This window comes from Natrix helvetica, assembly GCF_964273705.1.
Source record: "Natrix helvetica genome assembly, chromosome: 6".
Lineage (NCBI taxonomy): Eukaryota > Metazoa > Chordata > Lepidosauria > Squamata > Natricidae > Natrix > Natrix helvetica.
In genome coordinates this window covers 14,739,581-14,764,902 of record NC_138553.1, presented here as the reverse complement: position 1 = coordinate 14,764,902, position 25,322 = coordinate 14,739,581, and the positions used below count along the sequence as shown (strand labels likewise).

The following is a 25,322-nucleotide window of genomic DNA, read 5'->3' as shown; positions in this document are numbered from 1 at the left end:
CCCAAAGTGTGCATGTGCGTGGACAACCAAAATTCAAGGTGCGGGTACATGCACGTGTGCACCCGGTGCATGCACCTATGCCCAAAGATGTGGGCACATCTGTGCTCTGCGCCTGCAAGCAGTCCCAAAGGATGCATGGCAGAGATAGAAAGACCAGCTGGAGGCGTGTGCAAATGCACGGCAGAGACCCGAAACAGAGAAGGCAACAGTGTACGTACCCACAGAGAGGGCTCTGCGTGCCACTTCTGGCACACGTGCCATGGGTTCGCCACCACTGCATTAGGGTCATCTAGTCCCATGGGAGCTTTGCAATATGGGTTGCTTTTACTCCTCAAACTACCCCTAATATCTATTTTGGTCACAGCGACAGAACTGTTTTCTTGCTATCCTGAGTCCAACACATAATAAACATGAACAAGTAAATCAACAAGTATTCTCAAAATAATAATGTCCAACCTGGTCTGCAGTTTGAAACAACATGTTGATCAGCAGGTTTTGGCAATGTCACAATGAGTTTCTGCCACTATTATCTTTCCTTCCTTTTCCTCCAATGGTTTGCAATAATCAGCACAATGCTGCAAAAGCCAGTGCGCCCTTTAAAAATATATATAGATAAAGGAGTCTTACCTCCCTCAGGATTTTGAAGGATTCAGTCAGGGCTTTGTTCACCTTCCCGACTCCTTTTGCTTGTAACTCGTGCACCAGCTGCTTGAAATGCTGAGCAAATGAGACATTAGAAGCACTCTAATAGCAGTGATTAGAAACATTAGACAAAGGATAATACAGGAATGTCAAAACACTAGAAAACTACTCAAAGAATAGAGATCTCTAGCGCAAGCTATATATGAAGGGACCTCGGGAACATCACCAGTGCTAGTAGAGACCAGTGTTAGATTAGCACTGATGATGTTACCTAGTTTGGGCAATGAAACATCTGCAAGAAAATATCCAAGTTCAGAGAGCACCAAGGACCCCTCATTTCAATCTTGACTACCAATGTTCTCCTTGTTTTTGGCAAACTATATATTTCAGCACTAGGACAGCTCCATAATTTGAGTTACCCGAAATAATACAGTACTTTCCAGTGAAGACAACAGCAATCTGAAGCTGCTACTACGGTAGTACAGAAAGATCAATGCCTTTCCCCTTTCTCCTACTCTTCTCTATACAGATAATCCTCGACTTATGATCAGTTACTGAACAACTGTTTAAAGTTACAACGGATCTCCCCAGAGTTTCTTAGGTTCTGTTTTTGAAGTTATGTGAGCTGCACCCCCATGATCACATGATTGCATTTTGGGCCTTTGGTAAGTGGCTCAACTTTACAGGGGTTTCTGATGTCCTGCAGGCCTATGACCATGATTTGCAACATTTTTTTTGCCAGTTTCTGGCATTTACTTCTGGTTTCTGGTTAAACAAAATGCCCATTGGGGAAAATGAATATACTTAACAATTGTAACGTCCCTTCACACATATGTGCTAGTCGTTCTTGATTCTAGGGGGCAGTGCTCATCTCCATTTCAAAGCTGAAGAGCCAGCGCTGTCTGAAGATGTCTCCTTGGTCATGTGGTTGGCATGACTAAACGCCAAAGGCGCACGGAACGCTGTTACCTTCACATCAAAGGTGGTTCCTATTTTTCTACTTGTACTTTTACGTGCTTTCGAACTGCTAGGTTGGCAGAAGCTGGGACAAGTAACGGGAGCTCACTCCGTTACACGACACTAGAGATTCAAACCGCCAAACTGCCAACCTTTTTTTAGGCTTACAATTCCCTAAATGGGTTTAGATGGCTGAACTACTTAGCTAGCATTTGGATATATAAAAATAGCCATAGAATTCACAGGGGCAGAAAAAAAAGGCATTGGTTAAATATGTTTTATAACAGTTTATGGGCCTTTAAGTCCCCAGTGCTTATATGCCATATTCAGTAGAGCTTGTCTTTTCAAGTTTAATACTTACCTCCCTGTTATCTCTGTCAGCTTGAACCAGGATTCCCTTGAAACACGATTCAATATAATGAACATAGTCATTGTACTGTAAAGACAAAAGGAGGAAAATTGCATGCTGTAAAAGGAAATGTTTTTAAAGAACTCTGAAAGCATCAACAGATTTTATACCGAATAAAGAAGACCTCTTTTAGCCACAGACTGTCATGTTCGCTTTGAGAGCAAAGAATGCATTTTAAAATGCAAGGTGTTACAAAACAATTTTCGTTGCCTTTTGGGAAGCAAATCATAAGCATGGATGTGTACGACATAATTCAGTCATTTTCGTTGATATTTAAATAGCACATCGGGGAAAGAAAATGTAAATTAAGAAGCAAATAATCTTGGCTACATCTGCCGGTGTATCTTTCTTTAATCTGTTTTTCGGTTGAATTATAATTTCTAGTATTTTGCTTCTTATTAGCCTTGCACTCCTCTTAATGCTGAATCAGGCAGTTTTGTTTGCGTCTGATAATGTTCTGGGTGCACCTTCCTCCCTTAATTGGTAGTAGTCAACAACACGAGAGGGGTAAAATCCATAAGGAAATCAAGGAGACCAATTTATCATAATAGTTCTTTGGCAGTGAAACATATGAAGAACGGTTGCAGGAACTGGGTATATCTAGTTTGATGAAAAGAAGGACTAGGAGAGACATGATAGCAGTGTTCTGATATCTCAGGGGCTGCCGCAAAAAGAGGGAGTCAAACTATTCTCCAAGGCACCTGAGGGTAGAACAAGAAGCAATGGGTGGAAAGTAATCAAGGAGAGAAGCAACCTAGAACTAGAACTAAGTTAGAACAATTAATCAGTGGAACAACTTGCCTCCAGAAGTTGTAAATGCTCCAACACTGGAAGTTTTTAAGATGTTGGATAACTATTTCTCTGTAGTGGTGTAAGGTTTCCTGCCTAAGCAGGGGGTTGGACTAGAAGACCTCCAAGATCCCTTCCAACTCTGTTATTGTATTCTAAACTCATGATTCAGAGAGGTGGTGGGCTTGCTTTCACTGAAAGAGCCTCAAGCAAAGGCTACAGACACCTGTCTTGAATCCCTTTGTTTGGGTTCCTTCACCCAAAGTTCTAAGTGTTTCCTTCCACTCCCTGAATGTTCAGTCCCACCTCCTTGCCTCAAAGATGTATAATAAGAATTGCTCCTGAAGAATGTTGGGGAAGCTCAAGGAGGAAGGGGACAGAGCGGATTCTGCCTGAATGAGTCTGTCACCATGTTATTTCTCTTGCTTTGGAAACATAGCTCATGAGATTATTCTGGTTTTATCAGAGCAACCTACTGCTGTTCTGTTTCCATAGTGGAAAAATCAATACCTCAGATCCAATGTAGAAATGGAAAGCAATCTGATGATGATAATAATAATGATCTACTCTAGATTTACTGCTACAATCAGAATAGTTTGGCTCCTCTGTAGTAGAATAAGAGTACTCTTCATTTTGCTAGTTTTCTCAGGTCTTTTATGGATACCAAGGGGTCGGATTCAGCAGGTTCGTACCGGTTCGGACAAACCGGATGATAATTTTAATTTGGTTTGCCAAACCGGTTATTACAAGAACTGGCTGACTCACCCAACCCCACCCTGGCCCTTCCAGGAGTCTCCACACAGCCTGTTCATCATACCAGGTAAGTGCAAGGCCCACGTGGAGGCTCTGGGAGGGCGACAAATGGGCCTACCAGAAGTACCAGAAGTCTGAAAATGGCCCTGTTTCTGGCCTCCGGAGGGCTTCCAGAGTCCAGGAGAGGAGGTTTTCGCCCTCCCAGAGGCTTGAGGAAAGTCTCCAGAGCCTGGAGAGGGTGAAAAACGGGCCTACAAGAAGTCCAGAAATGGGTTCATTTCGGGCCTCCAGAGCCTGGGGGGGGAGGCAAAAACACCCCCCTCCACTATGGTGAAGGAAGCTGACTAGGCCATGCCCTCATGGCCACGCCCACCCATCAACCGGGCAGAGAACTGGTTGCTAAATTTTTTCAATCCCACCCTTGTGGATACCCCAAATACAAAGGCCTATCTTGTCAAAGACTGGTGAAAGATAAGTTTCAGGGGAGGAGGATGCTTGAAATTTTTTTGTTGTTGGGGGCGAGGGCGAACTTAAGTCTCTATGGAAGAAGATACCATAAGAAAAACGATTTCATATTCCCAAGCTGAGGAATTTTAAAGAAATTGGTTGTCCAATTGCGGTTAAATTCTACAACTTGCTGACAGGGCAACGCATTGCGTGCCCTAACAAATGGCTCCGTGTGCCACCTGTGGCACGCGTGCCACAGGTTTGCCATCACGGGACTAAAGTGACAAATATGGAAAGGCTGCAGATCAACAAAGAAATGAACAGAAAGGCCTAGGGGAAAAACAACAAGAAGAGAAACACAGAGATGACAAACAGGTTACATACAACCTACCAGCTGAGCTCTTTTATCTATTGCTACAAACAATATCACTGTGCACCACTTTTTAAAGAACAAGACAGTTCTTTACCTCAAGTGGCTTAAAATCTAACATTCATGAAAGGAAACAGAAAAGGAGGCAAACTGGAGACTGCTTTCACCAAGTATGGTTATGCATTTGTTTCAGCTGCACAAGCTTCAGCTTAGTGACAGGCTAAGTTATTGTGAGAGATCAGAAATGACTTCAGGGCTCCAAATCAGGCAGAGTGGTGGAACAACGCACTGATTAGTGAGCCAAATGCTGAGATAAGACAGTGGGGCTACCTAGGGATAGTTCCCCTTTTGCTCTGCTAAAGGTCTCTCTTTCATATCCCCACGAATCCATCTTTTAAGGATAATATGCCAGGGTTGCCCCTTTTTTGCGGGATGGGGGTGGAGAGGGGGTGATGTAAGGGCTCTCTTGCATTTTAATCTCATGAAATTACTCTTGAGAGTAAATATCCTGTCCAAGCCTGTTCAGACTCTTAATCTCATCGCAAAAGCTATTTTTAACAACTGTCGGGTGACCAAAGCCAGATAAAATCACTTCTATCTGAAACAAATTCTGCAAGCTAAGGGGAGAATTTGGTTTCATCCCAGGATTCTATAGATATATTTAGCCCCCCAAAAATATTTTTTTCCAATGATATGTGAAGCTAAGCAATCAGGGAAATCACTTTCTATAAAATGTAAAAGTATCCCCAAAAGATGTGTGCTTTTCTTTTTTAAATAAAGATAGCTGATACCCTGGTGTTGCCCAGGTATTTATTTATAGGGGGAAAATGTCCGGACCAAAAGTAATTTCGAATGTTGGATTTTCCCCCTTACCAGAAGGAGCCCACTTGTGGAGTACTGTGAAGCTGTTACCATGGCAACTCCACTGCGTTGCACAGCAGAAACCATTTTAAGGTGCAACATGCTGTATCTTAACAGAACACACACACCCTGAGAGGTTTTGCGGGTGTCTTACCCCACAATATTTTTTCCGGAGAGTAAGTCAACTGTGCACCAAATTTGGTTGAAATTGCTCAAGGTGTTCCAGAGATATGCTGGAACATACATACACACACAGCTGTTTTTATATATATAGAAAGAGATAGAAGCATCCATCCATGACCACAAGATGTAGTAAAAAAAAAAGTCAAGATGGTAACACTCTTTCCCATTTTATGTGTCAGATGTGTTGCGACACACACACACACACATACACACACACACACAAATAGGTGGCACATCAAGCACACCTTTGTGGCCACCATCCTTGTTTTGACTACATCCTGCAATACACCTGAGTTACAGTCTTTTGGAATGAGTAGTTTATTTCTTGAATATATCACATTTGATAATAAAAGGGCTGATTGTCCAACCATTTGTAACTTAATTTTTATTTAATTTAATTTTATTTTATTAAATTTATAGACTGCCCCCTCTCCCCAGAGGGACTCGGGGCGGTGTACGGACCACAATAAAACAATATACAAACTTAGATAATTATAAATACCCATTAAAACAAATTAAATGATTTGTTCAAACAATTCAGCAAACAGGTTTTTACGAAAAGTAGACCTAATTATTTGGAGGAACAATAGAGATTACCAAACAAAGCTTCTGAATAAATAAATTGAGCATCTAATAAAAATTATGTTTTGTTTGGCTTGTATCACATCATTTTTCCAGGAACATCCAACAACCAGGGATGGGTTTCAAAAATTTTAGCAAGGAGTTCTCTGCCCGGTTGCTTGGTGCCCGTGGCCATGGTGAACATGGCCGAATTGGCCTCCTACACCATGGCGGGGGGTGTTTTTGCCCTCCTCGGGCTCTGGAGTCTCTTTTCGAGCCTCCGGGAGGGCAAAAATGGCCTCTCCAGGCTCCGGAGGTCCTCCAGAAGATGGAAACGGACCATTTCCAGCCTTCCTGAATTTCTGGTAGGGCCGTTTTTCACCCTACCTGAGCCTCCGCACGGATCCAAAATGAGCCACGTAGGGACTCCTGGGAGGGAAAGAGCAGGGTGGGTGGGGACAGCTAGGAGTGGGATTTGGGGGTTCTCCAAACTGTACAGAATCTTAGCTAGAGGTTCTCCCGAATCCCTGCAAACCCCCAGCAGCCCATCTCTGCCAACAAGCATCTGGAGGTAAATTGGAGTGAGATTGAACAACTGATCCAAGTCATCCAATTAATTTCCATAGCTGAGCATAGATTTGAACCTTGGTTTTCCCAGATCACCATTTTAAACACATAACATCCCACACTAACCTACCAGTAGTCATTCTCAAGGAAAAGAGAGCTTTGAGGAAGGATATACTTACTGCAATAATATTGACAAAATCATTTTCTCCCAGTGTGTCCAATATAGTGACAACAGTATGCTTAGCAATGGTGAGTCGCAAACCCTTCATGCTTCCACTGATGTCCACCACAATCACAATATCTTTGGGTGATGTAGCTGCTTGGATATACCTTAGGATAGATTTAGGATAGGAAAAGGAAGCCAGAGATATAAAGTAAACGTATTAACTGAGATGCAGTGGAGAATTTGGACCAATCACAGCACTCATTATCCTAGGCCATCGGTGTCACACAACCCGCCCCTAGGCCGCCAGTTTGATACCCCTGTCCTAAGCTGAAAATAATGAATATTCAGGAGCAATAGAAAGTTTCTCCTCCTTCCTATTCTTCTTTCTTAGTAATATACTGTAGGTACAGTGAATCTTTGAGTTAAGAGGCTGAATTTCAAAATGAAATTCAATGGTGAAAAAAGTAAGGTTCTACATTTAGGCAAGGTAAAAACAAAATGAACAGGTACAATATATGTGGTACCTTGCTCAATAGTAGTAACTGTGAGAGGGAGCTTAGAGTCCTAGTGGACAATCATTTAATTATGAGCCAGCAGTGTGCAGCAGCTGCCAAAAAAGCCAACACGTTCTAGGCTGCTTAAACAGAGGGATAGAATCAAGATCACATGAAGTGTTAATACCACTTTATAATGCCTTGGTAAGGCTACACTTGGAATACTGCATCAAGGTTTGGTCACCACGATGTAAAAAAAGATGTGGAGACTGAAGAAAGAGTGCAGAGAAGAGCAACAAAGATGATTAGGGGACTGGAGGCTAAAACGTATGAAGAACGGTAGCCAGAACTGTGTATGTCTAGTCTGATGAAAAGAAGGACTAGGGGAGACATGATAGCAGAGTTCCAATATCTCAGGGGTTGCCCCAAAGAAGAGGGAGTCAAACTATTCTCCAAGGCACCTGAGGGTAGGACAAGAAGCAATGGGTGGAAACTAATCAAGGAGAGAAGCAACTTAGAACTAAGGCGAAATTTCCTGACAGTTAGAACAATTAATCAGTGGAATAACCTGTCTCCAGAAGTTGTGAATGATCCAACACTGGAAGTTTTTAAGAAGATGTTGGATAACCATTTGTCTGAAGTGGTGTAGGGAGTTGGACTAGAAGACCTCGAAGGTCCCTTCCAACTCTGTTATTCTATTCTATTCTGATTGGGCAGGAGGAAATAACCATTAAATTCCAAATTAAGACAGTTTACCTTATTCGTATTGTAGTATCAATATATAAATAACATAAATCATGGAGAATGGCCTAAAATGAGCATAAAGTTCTTGCTTGAACCACTTCAGGTGCAATGAACGTATCCATTAAAGAACAGGGAGAAGGATGCCTAAGTAAAAATTTGGACAATTGTACTCTGAAAAGCAACAGGTCTTTCTTCTGAATACAAATGCATAGATTTGTCCAAACTTTAGGATTTTTCTGCTTCTCAGAGATAAATTTAATTTGGAAGGATTAGGGTTCAGCTCACATGACAAAGATGAAGAAAGTGTATAGAGTTAATAACTGAGATAGGAGATTCACTTTTAATAGTTCTAGTCATGTCAAGGTGAAACTCAGTTTAGCGCAGTGACGTGCGGTGAGGTTTACTGCTGGTGAGGCTGGGGACGTCATCAGGAAGGCGGGGAATGGGACCATGTGTGCTGGAGCCTGAGGCTGCCTCAGCCTCAAGCACATGTGATCCCATTCCCCGCCTTCCTGAGCGCGCTTCGCTGGCTCGCGTTCCACGATCCCCAACAGCAGCTGCTTTTCTGTGCATCTGGTGTTTAGGACATCCGGCTATCTACCTAAATGCCAGAGGCACAGAAAAGGATTGCGGAGTGCTTCGCGGGCGGAGCGCGCTCAGGAAGGCGGGGAATGGGATCGTGATCCCATTCCCCGCCTTCCTGAGCGCGCTTCGCCGGCTCGCGTTCCGCGACCCCCAACAGCAGCTGCTTTTGTGTGCATCTGGGGTTTAGGACATCCGGCTATCTACCTAAACGCCAGACGCACAGAAAAGGATCGGTCGCTCGTCCGCCAGACTGCCTCGGCGCCACTCTCGCTACCTCCGTCCGTCCGCGCATGGCAGCTGCGGCAATGTCATCAAGCCCCTGCCACTTCTGGATGTCTATTGCAGTCGCGAGGAGCGCGCAAAGTACAGTGGAGGCAAGAAGGTTATTGGCGCTTCCGAGAACCCTCCTGCCTCCGCCGGTTGCCCAACTGGCACCGCCCCACGCGCGCTCCTTCTCCTCCCTCCTCTTTCTCTTATATATATGAAACTCCCTTGTGGATATTATTATTATATATTATTATTTCATGATGAGAGGTGAGGCTCTGCCTCCCCTGCCTCCACTGACCACACGTCCCTGGTTTAGCGATGCCTTTTACAACATGCATGATTCTTCTGGATCACAATATTGGTGGATTCCTACTAAATCTCTTGTAGTTTTCAAAAAAATTAAAGAATGGAGTGGATATGAGTCTTTATTCAGCTGTACAGAAAAGCCAAACAGTGGTTGAAAAACAATCATAAAAATTGTTTTATGGAAATGCACCGAGCTGGCCTCCAAGAACTCCCAGATATCCAACAATTGTTGCCCGAATAATATTTTTAATAAGACACAAAGGAAATTATTCAACACTTAACTGAAAAGTGATTATAATAGCTACATATTTAAATACAAACATAATTAAGTCCAATTTGTTAGTCCTAGCCATTATTTTTGAGAGCATAAGCCCTTAGATTAATAGCCCCAAATTTGGGAGATTTAATTCTGACAGTTTAGACTAGTATTGGTGAAACTTTTCGGCACTGAGTACCAAACAGGAACATGGAAACCAGAAGAGCATGCGCACCGGGCAGCTGCTCTTCCGGTTTCTGGCGCTTCCGGGTGCATTAAGACCAGCTGGCAGGTGTGCTGAAACCCGGAGGGGAACAGGGGATGGCTCGCATGCCCAGAGAGATGGCTCTGCATGCCAATTGCGGCACACGGGCCTTGAGTTTGACACCCTTAGTTTAGGGTATCCCTAAAACGGGAATGAAAAAATGGAAGGGGTAATTGTGGCAATGCTTTTTTTAATAAAAGCTATTGTATTGTACAAATCAATTTTATATGTTCCAGTACAAAAGAACTGAATAGAAGCTCATGGTTGAACTGTGGAGATTTTAGTGCTCTCTGGTTCTTTGCTTGGAGACGTTTATTACCCAACTAGGTACCATCATCAAGGCATTGATGATATTCTGCACTGATGGTGTTATCTAATTGGATAATGAAATGTCTGCAAGCAAACCATCAAGCTGAGAGAGCATCATGGACTTTACAGAATAAAGGTCCCCTAAAGCAAATGCATGAATATTGGTTTCTTCCTTCTAAATTTCTCACCAGCCTCGATTTCTGCAGTCAAAGGAAAGGACTCCATTTTCATCTGGTATCCATTTTATTCCTGAGGAGACATCACAAGACATTTGCTAAAGATATAGCACACAGATGTTACAATATAAATATCAGGATTTATCTGGTTTTTTTAAAAAGTAGGCTTCTTTTGAGAGATAATTAATGAACTTTTTTTTACTTCTGTATGATTTTAAATCTTGCAATTACGGATAAAATCATAAAAGCCAATTTTAATTGTGATTTTACAGATGTTGACACTTTCATCCTTAATAATCACATTATTAGAATTTTGTAACATAGGGTAAGTGTGTATTAGAAAAATAAAGCCGTCAAGCTCAATAGAATCGTACTGATTTTCAGCTTCCTTTATTCAGGAAAAATGACTTTTGATTTACTCTACTTTAACTTTTGGAAGAATGAAGATAAAGTAAGACCTGTCACCTGGATAAAGCCTGAAGAAGCCTGTTGTGCTGCCAAAATATTGCCATGTGAGAGTTGGGTCTCGTTCAAAGTTCTCCACAAAAACAGCATCCAAGGCTTCCGACATGTAAATTCCATTTATAATGTCAGGGTCTGAGGGAAAAAGAGAGAACCAACATTTTTATATGTTGTATGTATGTATGTGTGTATGTGTATGTGTATGTGTATGTGTATGCATGCATGCATGCATGCATACACACACACACACACACACACCACTCATAGTTACCTTATGGCAGGTGTGTCAAATTTGATTTTATTGAGGGCTGCATCAGGGTTGTGTTTGGCTTTGGGGGCAGGGTGGGTGTGGTTAGGATGGGTGTTTTATGTCATTCATGTCGGGGGCGTCTGTGGTGGCCCAAGCGCTCTGCCAACGAAAACGGGCTCCAGAGCTCCATTTTCAGCTGTGACGGCCTCCTGTTGCCATCTGCCAGTGAAAACGGAGCTCCAGATCTGTGGCCCGGGCCTTGAGTTTGTCACCCCTGCCTTATGGTAAGACAAGCAGCCAATACATTTCATAAACAAACAAACGAACACATTTAAATTGGAACACTAAAATGACAGACTTCCTTAGATTAGCCCTGATTTTACCAAACCTTCGTAAAGGTTGCCTCATCAAGGAGCTCTAGTTCTCCAGAGCAACCAGAAGATTGCTTGGCAGCTAATGTGTTATTGTTACCCTTTATAAGGTTTCTTGCTGGCAGACATTATAGGTTTTTATTATGCTTTTGCAGTTATAGGATGGTGGCGATGGTGACAATATTGTTAATATGTTGTTAGCCACCTAGACTCACATTTGCAAGATGGCTGACATAGAAATTGAACAAGCAAACAAATATTGGAACGAGAACAAGAACAGGTGAATCTCCATTTCTGTGCTTAATTAATAACAAAACTATTAGCTATCTGTTAATGACTAAATACTAATTCCTTTTAACCTGCAAAACATGCATTCTTCCCCTGAAGTTGCATCTTTAAGAATTCTTCATCCAGTTCTAGCAACCAGCAATACTCCACAGTAGATATTTGCCTGCACGTAACATACATATGTATGGCTGCAGTCTACTTCTTTATCTTTATTTATAACATATGCTTTGAGCCTTGGCTGTCACTTTTATGCCAATTTTACAATAAAACTATAGGGGGGAAAAAGATGAACCTTTGTTGTAGACATTGGTTGGAAGCTGTATATTACTGGATGTTGTGTTCACTGGCAAATTATTGAAATGCTCGTTTGGTTCCAGAATGAATTCCTTCCCAAGTGACACATAATTACCATTTTCATCCTTTTCATTAATCAAAACAGCATTGTAATAATCAAACTGGAAGTGAAAAAAAATACAAAAAAATGAATGAATACATAATTTTCAACAGCTAAAATTCATGCTGAACCTTACATTTTGATTTGAAACGAATTCTTGGATTCTATTAAAACCAGGAGTCCTTGGTGAAAATAATTTCATATACAATACAATAATACAATAATACAATAATACAATAGTAGAGTTGGAAGGGACTTTGGAGGTTTTCTAGTCCAACCCCCTGCCTAGGCAGGGAACCCTATACCGTTTCAGACAGATGGCTATCCAACATCTTCTTAAAGACTTCCAGTGTTGGGGCATTCACAACTTCTGGAGGCAACTTCTGTTCCACTGATTAATTGTTCTAACTGTCAGGAAGTTTCTCCTCAGTTCTAAGTTGCTTCTCTCCTTGATTAGTTTCCACCCATTGCTTCTTGTTCTACCCTCAGGTGCCTTGGAGAATAGTTTGACTCCCTCTTCTTTGTGGCAACCCCTGAGATATTGGAACACTGCTATCATGTCTCCCCTAGTCCTTCTTTCTCTTAAGCTAGACATACCTCATCTCCAAATACAAGTGGTTTTATGGAGAAAGATCCCTAACAGATCAGGCCACAAAGAGTTGTGAAAATTTCAGGAAAAGAATGCTTCAATGACAAGAATAAAAGGCAAGTATGAGATTTTGGAGGTTGCCCAAATTTAGTTAGATTATTTAGATTATTTTCTTGGACAAAGAAAACAATGCAATATTAACCATTCTAATATACATAAGGGTTTTCCTGACTTTTCTTCTTTGGGAAACAGTGGAAAACATGCAGGAGGTTATAGCAATAGCACTTAGATTCATATACCACTTCACGGTGCTTTACAGCTCTCTATAAGCAATTTACAGGGTCAGCCTATTGCCCCCAATAATTTGGGTCCTTATTTTACCCACCTCGGAAGGATGGAAGGCTGAGTCAACCTTGAGCCTGGTAACTGCCAAATTGCAGGCAGTAGGCAGTCAGCAGAAGTAGTCTGCACTCTAACCCCTGGGCCACCATGGCTCATAATTATGAATCTTTTCCACTGAAACCATTCCAAGACAGCACTACTATCATTGCCACCATAGTTATTTTCAACCAATCCTTCCTCCAATTCACATATACATGGTTCTCTCCAGATTTCCCACACTATAGTCTTGCAACTACATTAAACCAGGGGTCAGTAGATCATGATTGAAGGACCCATGTTTCTCCATCCTAAACAGCCAGAGGTAAAGCAGAGATACTAGGGATGAGCCGGGATGAAGACATAGAAGAAAACTCCCTCTTTGGTATTTTCCCCATTGCTTTATGAGATGTCGACAGGTTGGCAGATGGAAGAGAGAAGTCTTGGCAACTTAAGCCTGAGAGCTCAGGAGGAAGCACTGTGGCATGCCCTCTTACGAGCAGTAATTACAAAGAGTCAATTGGAGTTGGGCTGCTAATAAATTCAAATAAATAGACAAATACACTAGTGAATTCCAGGGGTAATGGATAAGGACCAATTTTCTCTGTCTCCTATGTTGAGCCTGATTTCTTTAAGTAAAAAAAAAAAAAAAGGATAACAGGTGCAAAGTGCCCTAACTTAGTTACTGGATTAATCCATTTTTAATGTACTGCATAGTACATTATGCATGTTTTAATGTACTGCATTGTACGATGTGGCAACATAAGCAGTTACAGGTGCCTCTAAGGCAGTGATGGCAAACCTTTTAAAAAAGGGAGCACTTCGCGCATGCACGTTCGTCTGGGCCACAACCAGGAAAAGGAACTGCCCAGGGGACATGTGTGCACTGGAAAATGAACTTCCGGTTTCCGGCATGCACATGCGCACCAGCCGGCAAGTCTTCCGGTTACTGCTGTATATGCATACACGCCGATCAGCTGGCCGGTGTACATGCTCATGCTGTAAAATCGAAGAGCAGCAGTTTCTGGTTTCTGGCACTGCCGCACACACAAAAGCCAGATGACCAACACGTGCGCATGCATGCCAGAAACCTGAAAGATGAACGGGCACGCGTGCCGTAGGTTCGCCATCACGGCTCTAAGGTAAGCTGCACTGAGTGCCAGTTTGCTTCCATGTCCAATTCAAGGGGTTGGTTACTGCCTTTAAAACCCATCATGGCAAGGGACCAGATTACACGGGGAACCATCTTGTCCTTATTTTAGTCAGGCAGCAAACTTGTGTACCCATCGGTTAAGGAGGCTTGATTGGTGGAGTCTCAAAAGAGAGACTTTTGTTTCTTAACTTTGTTTTTAAGTATGGATTTTATATGATTTTATCATTTTATTTGTAAACGGCTCAGAGTCACAGAAGTATGATGGATGGTAAAGAAGTTTGATAAGTAAATACACCAATTGGGATTCCTTCAAACAACTTGTTAAGACATGTAGTATTACAATATTCTACATCTACTCTTGGTCAACACCAATTGGCAGTAGTCAACTAACTTGGGTAAATATGTTGTATGTGAACACAATCAGAGAGAATTCAATGTAGCTATCATAGCAAGAACCATCTGAGACCCAGCTCACAGGGGCAAAAATTACTGGGTAAGCATTACAAATGAACAGAGATTTTAGCCTTGTATGTCTGAACATTTGGGCTGAATAGTTTTTAGACTTCTGTATCCAGAAATGGCAAATCTAGACAGCATACTAAAATGCAGAGATATCACTTTGCCAACAAAAGTGTGTATAGTTAAGGCTATGGTTTTCCAGTTTCAGTTATGGCTGTGAAAGTTGGACCATAAGAAAGGCTGAGCGCCAAAGAATTGAGGCCTTTGAACTATGGTGCTGGAGAAGACTCCTTTGAGTCCCTTGAACTGCAAGGCAATCAAACCAGTCAGTCCTAGAGGAGCTCAACCCTGACTGCTCTTTAGAAGGTCAGATCCTGAAGATGAAACTCAAGTAGTTTGGCCACCTAATGAGAAGGAAGGATTCACTGGAGAAGAGCCTAATGCTGGGAAAGATTGAGGGCAAAAGAAGAAGGGACGACAGAGAAGGAATTAGCTGGATGCAGTCACTGAAGAAGTAGGCATGAGCTTAAATAGACTCCAGAGGATGGTAGAGGACAGGAAGGCTTGGAGGAACATTGTCCATGTGTTTGCGATGGGAGGACATGACTTCACAACTAACAACAACAATCCAGGAATGTATCATATGCTAAAGGGAGTGGGGTGTCCGCTATTTAAACTTTGTGCTCTTTTCTTCTTCACATTCACTAAAAATGTTCCAATTTCCTTTAGTTCAATATACTTTACTTTCAGTAACTAAATTTACATTACGAGTAGAATCTGTATGTTTGCAAATCCCCAGGGAGATTAAAGTTTGCACAGTCAAGCAAGAGCAGTTTTGCCAAAATTAGCATGACCTATTCATGAATATATTTCCATAACATTGGATCTACACAGAAAAAGTCTATCACATTTATGACATCCATTTGATGTTTTATGTTCTCTCCACACCATATGGAAACATCATTAGTTTGGCTCCAAGAAGCACCATAATGCTTTCATTCATACTTAACAGCCTCTGCCACTATGGTCAGTTTTAATAGCATTGATTTCAATTTTAATACTATTTATAAATGGTACTGCAATGGTTTTCATTGCAAGCTGCAGCTATGGCTTTAGGTAGACTCATGGCCAAAGACAGATAATTATACAGGGAAAAGAAACTAGTTTGCATATACATATTCAGTTCCTCAGAAAATCTAATTTTAGGCAATGACTGGTCTGTTTAAATGTGATGATGGACATTTAACATCACAGACAAGTATGCAATTTTTGTTCCCAAAGATAAATCAATATCAGACAAAGAATCAGAAGAATTCAACAGCTGGCCCTACCAAGGATGTAAATTTAACATTACATAGAGCAGGGGTGTCAAACTGGCAGCTTGAGGGTTGGATGCGTCCCTCATAGGCCATGCCCACGCCAGCTCCGCAAAGGCAAAAAACGGCACTATACGTCCCGATACATCATGTGCCACAATCAAGTTTGACACCTGTGGCGTAGAGCACAGATGCCTTTGAAAAGCCAGTGGCCAAGAATGGTGGACTTGTCACTCTCCAGATGTTGAGAGACTTCATCCTCTTGTACCACCAGCCTTAGTGGCTGACGCTAACCAAGCTTATCATCCATTAACATTTAGAGTTCTGCAGCTTCCCCATCTTGCCATAATTTGTGGGATGCTTTGGAGACAGGTTGCCAGTTGTCTACATGAGGCATTCATTGACTTTACAATGGATTATCTGGACTTAAATGATATTGTATATCTTTTACCTGTAATGATGAGTTGTACTCATGATAAACATCTGCGTCTTCTGCAGCTTCAACTAACCGCTATAACAAAGAAAGAAAAAAGGGACCTGAGAGACCTTAAATGGAAGCAACAGTAAAAGCAGCAGCACATCTACATGCGTACAGGTGTGTTTGCAAAAAAAATCAAGATGACAACTATAACCGTGCTGTCAAAGCCCCAAAAGGATGCTAACATTCCTGTCTTGTGTTGAAAGCATTTGTGCCTATTGAAATTGTAGCTTTAAGACCAAATTAAAGACATAGAATATACTACATTATATGATTGGGGGAACAAGGAATCTATGAACCACTGGAACACAGAAAGCTGCCGTCTAGCCAATTAAATGATCACTTCATTTAATGCAATGTTATTTTTTCTGACTGGCACTGACTGGGTGGGCAGGTTGTAATGTGTGTATGTGTGTTTGTGTGTGTATAAACACACACACATATGTGGAGAGAGAGAGAGAGAGAGAGAGAGAGAGAGAGAGAGAGAGAGAGAGAGAGAGAGGGAAGTTCTATCACTGAATAATTTCTTACAAAATCAAAACCCACACTTTATATGGAGGTATATTATGCTGTGTTTAGAAATCACTGTGTATTCGCTTTTCTTTCTTTTTCTTACTTCCAAGTAGATAAAATGTGGGAGCCAAGTAATCCTTACCTGAACAGCTTCTACTTTTCTATATAGCATCTTTGCCATTTCTTTAGAGAATAACTTTACCAGTTGCAAGCCGTCCACCTCTTCGATCTTTAGATTTGGTTCCACATCTTTATACTTCTATGAAACAAACAAACAAACAAACAAACAGAAGGACAAGTAGAAGGAAAGCTGAGGCTCACAATGAAGAAAGGCTTGCCACAAAAGTAAAAAATAACAAAAAAGCTTCTTCCAACATGTTTAAAACAAGAAAAAAGTTAAGGAAACAATTGGTCCATTGCTGGGAGAAAGTGGCAAGAAGGTGACAAGCAACAGGGAGAAAGCAGAACTATTTAACTCATGTTTTGCATCTGTCTTTACACAAAGGGATAAAACAGTCCAACCTATCAAAAGCAGCACCACAAAAATCAGATTAGGAACACAAGTTGAAATAGGGAAGAAAATGGTAAGTGAGCACCTGTCTACCCTAGTCGAGTTCAAATCACCAGGACGGGATGGATTACACCCCAGAGTTCTGAAGGAACTGGCAGATGAGATCTCAGAACCACTGAACTATATCTTTCAGAGATCCTGGAGCACCGGGGAACTACCAGAGGACTGGAAAAGAGCTGATGTGGTTCCCATCTTCAAAAAAGGGAAAAAAACAGATCCAGGAAACTACAGACCTATCAGCCTGACCTCAATACCAGGAAAGATTCTGGAAAAGATAATCAAGCAACGAATTAGTGAACATCTAGAAGCAAACAAAGTAATAGCCAAAAGCCAACATGGGTTTGTCAAAAACAGATCATGCCAGATTAATCTTATTGCATTATTTGATAATGTGACAAAATTAGTGGACTAGAGGAATGCCGTCGATATAGTTTACTTGGACTTCAGTAAGGCATTTGATAAGGTAGACCATAACCTACTACTAGATAAAGTAGAAGAATGTGGGTTGGACAGCATCACCACCAGATGGATTCGTAACTGGCTGATCAACCGCACTCAATGTGTAGTCCTCAATGGAACTGCATCTTCATGGAGGGAAGTATGCAGCGGAGTACCCCAAGGCTCTGTTTTGGGCCCAGTACTCTTCAACATCTTCATCAATGATTTGGATGAGGGAATAAATGGAGAACTCATCAAATTTGCAGATGACGCCAAGCTGGCAGGAATAGCCAACACTCCAGAAGATAGGCTTAAGATACAGAAGGATCTTGACAAACTTGAACATTGGGCACTATCTAATAAAATGAAATTCAATGGTGAAAAGAGTAAGGTTCTACATTTAGGCAACAAAAACTAAATGTACAGGTATAGTTACTACTTGCTCAACAGTAGTAACTGTGAAAGGGATCTTGGAGTCCTAGTGGACAACCATATAAATATCAGCCAGCAGTGTGCAGCAGCTGCCAAAAAAGCCAACACAGTTCTAGGCTGCATAAACAGAGGGATAGAATCAAGATCACGTGAAGTGTTAATACCACTTTATAATGCCTTGGTAAGGCCACCCTTGGAATACTGCATTCAGTTCTGGTCACCACAATGTAGAAAAGATGTGGAGATTCTAGAAAGAGTGCAGAGAAGAGCAACAAAGATGATTAGGGGACTGGAGACTAAAACATATGAAGAACGGTTGCAGGAACTGGGTATGTCTAGTTTAATAGAAAGAAGGACTAGGGAGATATGATAGCAGTGTTCCAATATCTCAGGGGTTGCCACAAAGAAGAGGGAGTCAAACTATTCTCCAAGGCACCTGAGGGTAGAACAAGAAGCAATGGGTGGAAACTAATCAAGGAGAGAAGCAACTTATGAAGAGAAATTTCCTGACAGCTAGAACAATAAATCAGTGGAACAGCTTACCTCCAGAAGTTGTGAATGCCCCAACACTGGAAGTCTTTAAGAAGATGTTGGATAGCCATTTGTCTGAAACAGTATAGGGTTTCCTGTCTAGGCAAGGGGTTGGACTAGAAGACCTCCAAGGTCCCTTCCAACTCTGCTATTGTATTGTATTATATTGTATTGTATTGTATTAAATTCACAGCTGAGATTTTCAGTAGCCAGAATCTGGACTCTAGTGAACAATGTGTCAGGGTTACAAATAGCATCCAAAAGTCAATAAGAGTCCAAGGCAAAGTATTGCTCAAAGTTCCAATTTATTAAAAGAGCCATGTTGGCACATCTGGGAAAACCCGAATCTGAAAGCTTCCTGGTTTTCCCCACCTAGTTGAAAGTTCAAGATTTTGCCCCCACACCCACAAATCCATCACATGGTCCAATCTCCCACTGTCATGCTGGCAGTTCCACCCAGTTCCGGCCAGGTGCAGAGACAAAGGATGACCTTGGCTTTCTAGAAAGAATTATGTTATGGCTACATAGTATGTGACTCCTTACAACCCCCCCTCCCATTTTCCCACAAGAGAAAATGCATAGCAGAATAATAGAAATGCGGCAGGCCAAAGACCCAAAAGAAAAGATGGCTGCAGGCCTGACAGGCCTCTCCCAGCTCCAGAGGTGGTCTGGAGGCCTTCCAGAACTTCTGGAATGCCTGTTTTTCGCCCTCCCAGAGCCTCCATGTGGGCCCTGCACCTACCTGACATCCAAAACGGGCTGCGTGGAGACTCCTGGGAGGGGTGGGGCAGGGTTTGCAGGGGCAGCCAGTCCTTCCAACTACAGGTTTGGTGAACCAGATGTAAAATTAACATCCGGTTTGCCCGAACTGGTCCAAACCGGCTGAATCCCACCCCTGCTTAGGAAATGTTGTAAAACTATCTTCACAGCATTTTATTTAGAGCAGCTGCTGATGTGCAAGATAATCATCAGCTCAAGATCTCCACAAATAACACGGCCTAGCAGGGCATAGTTATAAGCTCAGATAGCTGTAACCCTGCTTTGTGGGAGAAGCCATAATTAAAAGGAAAAAAAAATAGTGAGATGAATAGTCAGAGGACTCCATGTGTCCTGCTTTATTCTTCTTTAGAGAAAGCAGGGGAGGATATGATGAGTAGCAAACACCTTAAGAATAAGGAAGGGAAGAGGAGGTCAGACAAAAATAGAAATGAGCCTCCATTCCAATAGGCTGATAAAAGCTGGTAGCTTCACCTGGTGTGATTAGCAGCATGCAGGTTTTGCAGGATTAAAGACACTTGGTCTCTCCATCCATGCTGGTGTTAATCAAGAGAAATAAGGAGAAGGTGAAGCCGATGACAGAGGTTAGCTGATTGACACTTGCCAAGCAGCAATGTTAGTGAGCGATAGTTTAGCACTGATATGGAGAGCCAGTTTCGTCTAGTACTTAAGGCACCCATCTACAAATTGGGAGACTGTGAATTCTAGTCCCATCTTAGACAGGATAGCCAACTGGGTGACTTTGGGCCAGTCCCTTTTTCTCAGTCCAAACCATCTCGTAGGATTGTTTTTGTTGTGAGGAAATGGGAGCAAGAGGAATATATGAGGTATGCTTGCCATCTGGAGTTATTCTTTAAAAAAATAAATAAATACAGAAAATAAATAAAAGGAAAATAAATAAAATAGGCAGAGGGCTGAGCAGAGTAGCAAGTTTGCAATACATATCCAGAGCTCTCCTGGTTTTATCCCCCTTAAAGTCTGTGGATATGTCATGCCCTCACAGCAGTATTTCAAAGAGTTTAATCAGCAGAATGAGATGATCCCATCACAAATATGCCTGCTTCGTGCCTGGCATTCTGCTTTGTGCTTTGTGCTTCTGAGATGTACAGAACATCTCAAAACCAAAGCACTTTTACGTGGCAACGATAACACAGTGATAACTGAGGGGAGAATGTTTCCCCACAGGTATATTGACGAATGGCGGCTAACATTTTGTCCCTCCTGAGCAGTACAGATGGTCTTAACTACAAAAGGGATGAATAAGACCTGTAGAATTTGACATGCATAATTTCAAGTGTTCTTCATACGATCTGTTCAGCGTCAGGATGAAAGGAAATTGTGCCTTCTGGTTTGCAGAGAAATACATTTGTGCACATCTCTAATTAGCTAATACTAGGTAATCCCATAAAGGCACTTACTCCTCTCTAAATCAGAGTGCCCTCCTTCAGCCTTGAAAAACACTTTCGTTGGTCTGAGTGTAAGACAGAGAACTAATATGAACCAGATTCCAAAAATGGGAATCTCCTATCATAATACTACAAAACGTAGCTAGATTAACAAACATTTGAAACTTCGTCCTTTTCTTGCTTGTGCAACTCAATGGACTGTTCATTTCTTGAGGATGGGGGTTGCTCATTTCTTGAGAATGGGGGGCTATTAACATGTCTGTCTGTCTGTCTGTCTGTCTGTCTGTCTGTCTGTCTGTCTGTCTATCTATCTATCTATCTATCATCTATCTATCATCTATCTATCTATCTTTCTATCTATCTATCTATCTATCTATCTATCTATCTATCTATCTATCTATCTATCTATCTATCTATCTATCTTATTTGCTGCCAATCCTGTACCCAATGACTCTGGGTGGCTTATTGTTACAGCTAAGCCTCATCTTGGATCTTTAAGAAGTTGTTGGATATCCATTTGTCTGCAGTGGTGTAGGGTTTCCTGTCTAAGCAGGGGGGTTGGACTAGAAGACCTTCAAGGTCCCTTCCAGCCTTGTTATTCTAACTATGTGAATTCTCTTATTTTTTGTATCTAACCTCATTTCTTATAGTCCTGCCAGTTATCAAGCCCCCTTCACTTACTTTTCTCGAAAGCTGAAAAGTTTCAAGCGTTACATGCAATCTTTCCTTATATATAGAGATGTAACAATTTATGTACCTTTGATCTCTGAATTTGCTCCTTTCCATGTCTTTCATGCTATTCTTTTTCATATGGTGGTCAGAATTATGTATAATGTTGCAAAGTGGTTACATTTTATCCACTCACCCCACTTTCTTAATGATCTCAACAGAAATATTCTGAATTCTGGGCTGATATATACATGAGACGGTACTACCAGTTTAACTCCATTAGAGTACAAAGCACATGAAGTTAGGATCCTTGCTGGTTTTTCTACACTTCTGGTACAGAACCCAATTTGAGGATATATTACACTGTATAGTTATATAAGATCAGCAATCCCTAAAATTATTCAAGAAACTGTTCATTACTAACTGGAAAAAATGTGATTAAAGCTACCCTTCAGCAAAAGATTTATTAAAATTAAATGAACTTCATCTGGAAGTGTTTGGTTGGAAGATGCTTCCCTGCAGGAAACCTGTTTTTCTTAACTTTAGTTCCATTAATCAGGTTATGAGCAGTCTATTCTCTCTGTTTTACATATGAATGGAATAGAGACCATTTAAATAAATCAGATAAATTGATCTGCCATCCTATTATTTTGGACCTAAGACGTATCCTGAATTTTTCGGAGTATAAGACTCACCAGAGTATAAGATGCACCAAGGTTTTGAAGAGGCGAATTTAAAAAAAGGTTTTTGCACTCTGCAGACCTCCCAAAAATGGCCCCTTTTTTGCTAAAACAAGCCTGGTTTTTTTCAAAAAAAGGGCATGAATAGCCTTTAGGAGGCTTGTAGAATGCTCCTGGAGGTTGGGGTGGGGAGCAAAACTGAGCAAAAAAATGGCCCATAAAGCAAATGTCTTAATGGTTAGAGTTTTTATTTGCTGCTGTGATGTGATGACCACAGAGGAATGTGCAAAGATGATGTAGTGTCATACAGTAGTGGCCGAAATTGTGGAAATCATTAGGGAAAAGTGTACAGTATTTTTGAGGTTTGATGGCTAGTAACACCAATTTTGGGGGGAGTAGTACCATAACATTATATATCAATGGAAAGATAATTTAATCAAGAATGTTATGTTTGTTCAATCATCTGTTTATCAATAATCTGTCATTATTTGTTCTATGAAAAGTTATAGCCAAATAACCAGAAAAAGGAAGCACAACTTGCTTAGGTTGATATCAGGTACCGTAGCTTTCCTTCATCTGATTGTAGCCAATGAGCATGAATATTTAGAGAGCCAATCAGGTGTCATCTTGTTTTGGCAATGAGCCAATCAGATCACAGTCGGATTCAGTTATTGATGTCATGTACTGAAGCTGAGAGGAGGACATTTGACAGATATAATTTTTGTATATCTTGTTTTTTTCTGTGTTTCACTTTTCTTCTTTATAACTGCTATTCTAATAGCAAATCCTTCATAAAAATTATTGCATTAAATACTTGATTAAATTATCTTTCCATTGATATATCATTTTATGGTACTACTCTAAAAAAGTGGTGTTATTAACCATCAAACCTCAAAAATACACTTTTCCCAAAAGGTTTTCACAATTTTGGCCACTACTGTACATTATTTCCCCTAGGCCAGTGCCCCCCAACCTTTTGGGGACCAGGGACCAGTTCCATGGAAAAAAGGTTTTTCTGTGGACCAGAGGTGGAGAGGCTTTGCATGCTACCTGCACCCTGTGGATGGGACTTCACTTGTTTTCGTGGTCTGGTTGCCAGCCTGCCGCAGACTGGTGCCAGTCGAAGGACTGGGGGTTGGGGACCACTGCCCTAGGCTTCCTAAGTGGGGTGCCTCAAACTTGTTATGATATTTGGCAGCAGGGAAAGGGAGTCATTAGCGTAGAAAAGGAATTTTGATGGGAACCATCTTTCCAGTTAAAGCCACTTTCAGGTTGAAGGAGACAAAGAAAGGATCAATTTTTCAATCAAGGCACCGGTAGCATTGATTCTTGTACAGATACACTGTCCGATTCAAGAAAGTTTTCTGCTGTTGTCTCTCGAATAGATTGCGTCAAAATGATTAATATGCTTTGAGGGACTTGTTAAAAAGTTTAAATGGGATGTTTTTATGTCGGTATGGACAAAAATAGCAGGAATCCAACACCTACAATCCAGCAAGATGCCCTAAAGAAGATCCTTGCCTTTCATGTGGCCAGAATTCATTGAGTAAGGCAAGGCATGGATAAATATTACAGCATGCCCACCCACATTTAAATAGATACAGGTAGTTCTCGACTTACAATTCGTTTAGTAACCATTCAAAGTTACAACAGCACTGAAAAAAAGTGACTTATGACCATTTTTCACCCTTACAACCCTTATGACATCCCCAGGGCCACACGAGCAAAATTCAGGCGCTTGGCAATGGATTCATATTTATGACTGTTGACGTGTGCTGAAATCATGTGATCACCTTTTGTGACCTTCTGACAAAGCCAATGGAGAAGTCAAATTGACTTAACAACTATGTTACTAACTTAACAACTGCAGTGATCCATTTAACAACTATGGCAAAAAAACAACAACCCTCACTTAACAAACAGCAATGGCACTTAGACTTATAGACCGCTTCACAGTGCTTTTACAGCCCTCTCTAAGCGGTTTACAACAATTACATTTTTATCTCCCCCACCCCCCTCCCAGCTTATTTTTTGGCCAAAGTGTGGGCCTGCTTACAGTTTCCAGCTATTCTCATAATAATATTGTATAGTTATACATCATTACATGCCTCAAGATTTTAGTTCTCTCTTTATAATCTCGGTTATTTTTCATTAAAAATATACTGTCAAAAAAATTCTTGTTGGAAACCTTTGTTGACAGGAAAAAGGGACATGTTTGAGGAAATGGATCTTATTACCCAAAACATCCCATTTACAAAGAATAGAGTTAAGCCAGGGATCGGCAATCTTAAACACTCAAAGAGCCACAAAGATCCTAACCGGAAGCCCCCCATTCAATTCTGGAGCCAACCGGAAATCCGGTTCCCCCAGCACAGTCTCCTCCTAGCGCAGCGTCATTTTTCCTCTACCTGTCCTAACCGAAAGCCCTATCAATTGTGGAGCTGACTGGAAAACCCACCCCTTGCCATAGAATCTCTGCCTGGCGCACTGTGCTTTCCCTCCCTCCCAACCAGAAGCTCCTCTCAAAATTGTGACACCAAACGGCGACAGGGAGCCACAGCAGAGGGGTGAAAGAACCACATGCAGCTCCATAGCCATGGGTTGCTGACCCCTGTGCTAAGCTAACAGGAATGGCTCTATTTGAAGAAGAATGCTTTGGAATGCATCCATCCAGCATTGCAAGTAGAATTGCAATTGTTTTGAAATGGAGCAAAATATTTTCACATACTCCAAAGAAGAGTAAGCATTGCCTCCCCCACCCCCACCCACAATTCTGCTGGATATATTGTGTTAAATAGGTAATCCTCAACTTATGACCACAACGGAGACCTAATTTTCCATTGCTAAGCAAGATAGCTGTTAAGTGGGTTGTGCCTCAGTTTATGACCTCCCCCCCCCATTTGTTCAGTAAATCATTGCAATTGTTAAGTGAACCATTCAGGTGTTACGCAAACCTGGCTTTTCCCATCCACTTTGTGTGTCAGAAGACTGCTGGGAAGCTTACAAATAATGATCATATGAATTCTGGGCAGGACAACTGTCACAAGTACATGTCAGTTG

General features: G+C 41.4%; 1 protein-coding gene across 1 annotated transcript in view; it reads right to left on the bottom strand.

Moving 5' to 3' along the window:
- CACNA2D4 (calcium voltage-gated channel auxiliary subunit alpha2delta 4) overlaps positions 1–25,322 on the bottom strand; it is a gene marked incomplete at both ends in the record, with an annotated part of 173,230 nt that overhangs the window by 146,770 nt on the left and 1,138 nt on the right. Inside the window, 8 exons of the mRNA XM_081958700.1 lie at positions 628–717; positions 1,961–2,035; positions 6,719–6,869; positions 10,120–10,180; positions 10,573–10,704; positions 11,771–11,933; positions 16,219–16,278; positions 16,901–17,017. Of these exons, the coding sequence (XP_081814826.1) occupies positions 628–717; positions 1,961–2,035; positions 6,719–6,869; positions 10,120–10,180; positions 10,573–10,704; positions 11,771–11,933; positions 16,219–16,278; positions 16,901–17,017 (849 nt within the window). The remainder of the gene's footprint in view (positions 1–627; positions 718–1,960; positions 2,036–6,718; positions 6,870–10,119; positions 10,181–10,572; positions 10,705–11,770; positions 11,934–16,218; positions 16,279–16,900; positions 17,018–25,322) is intronic.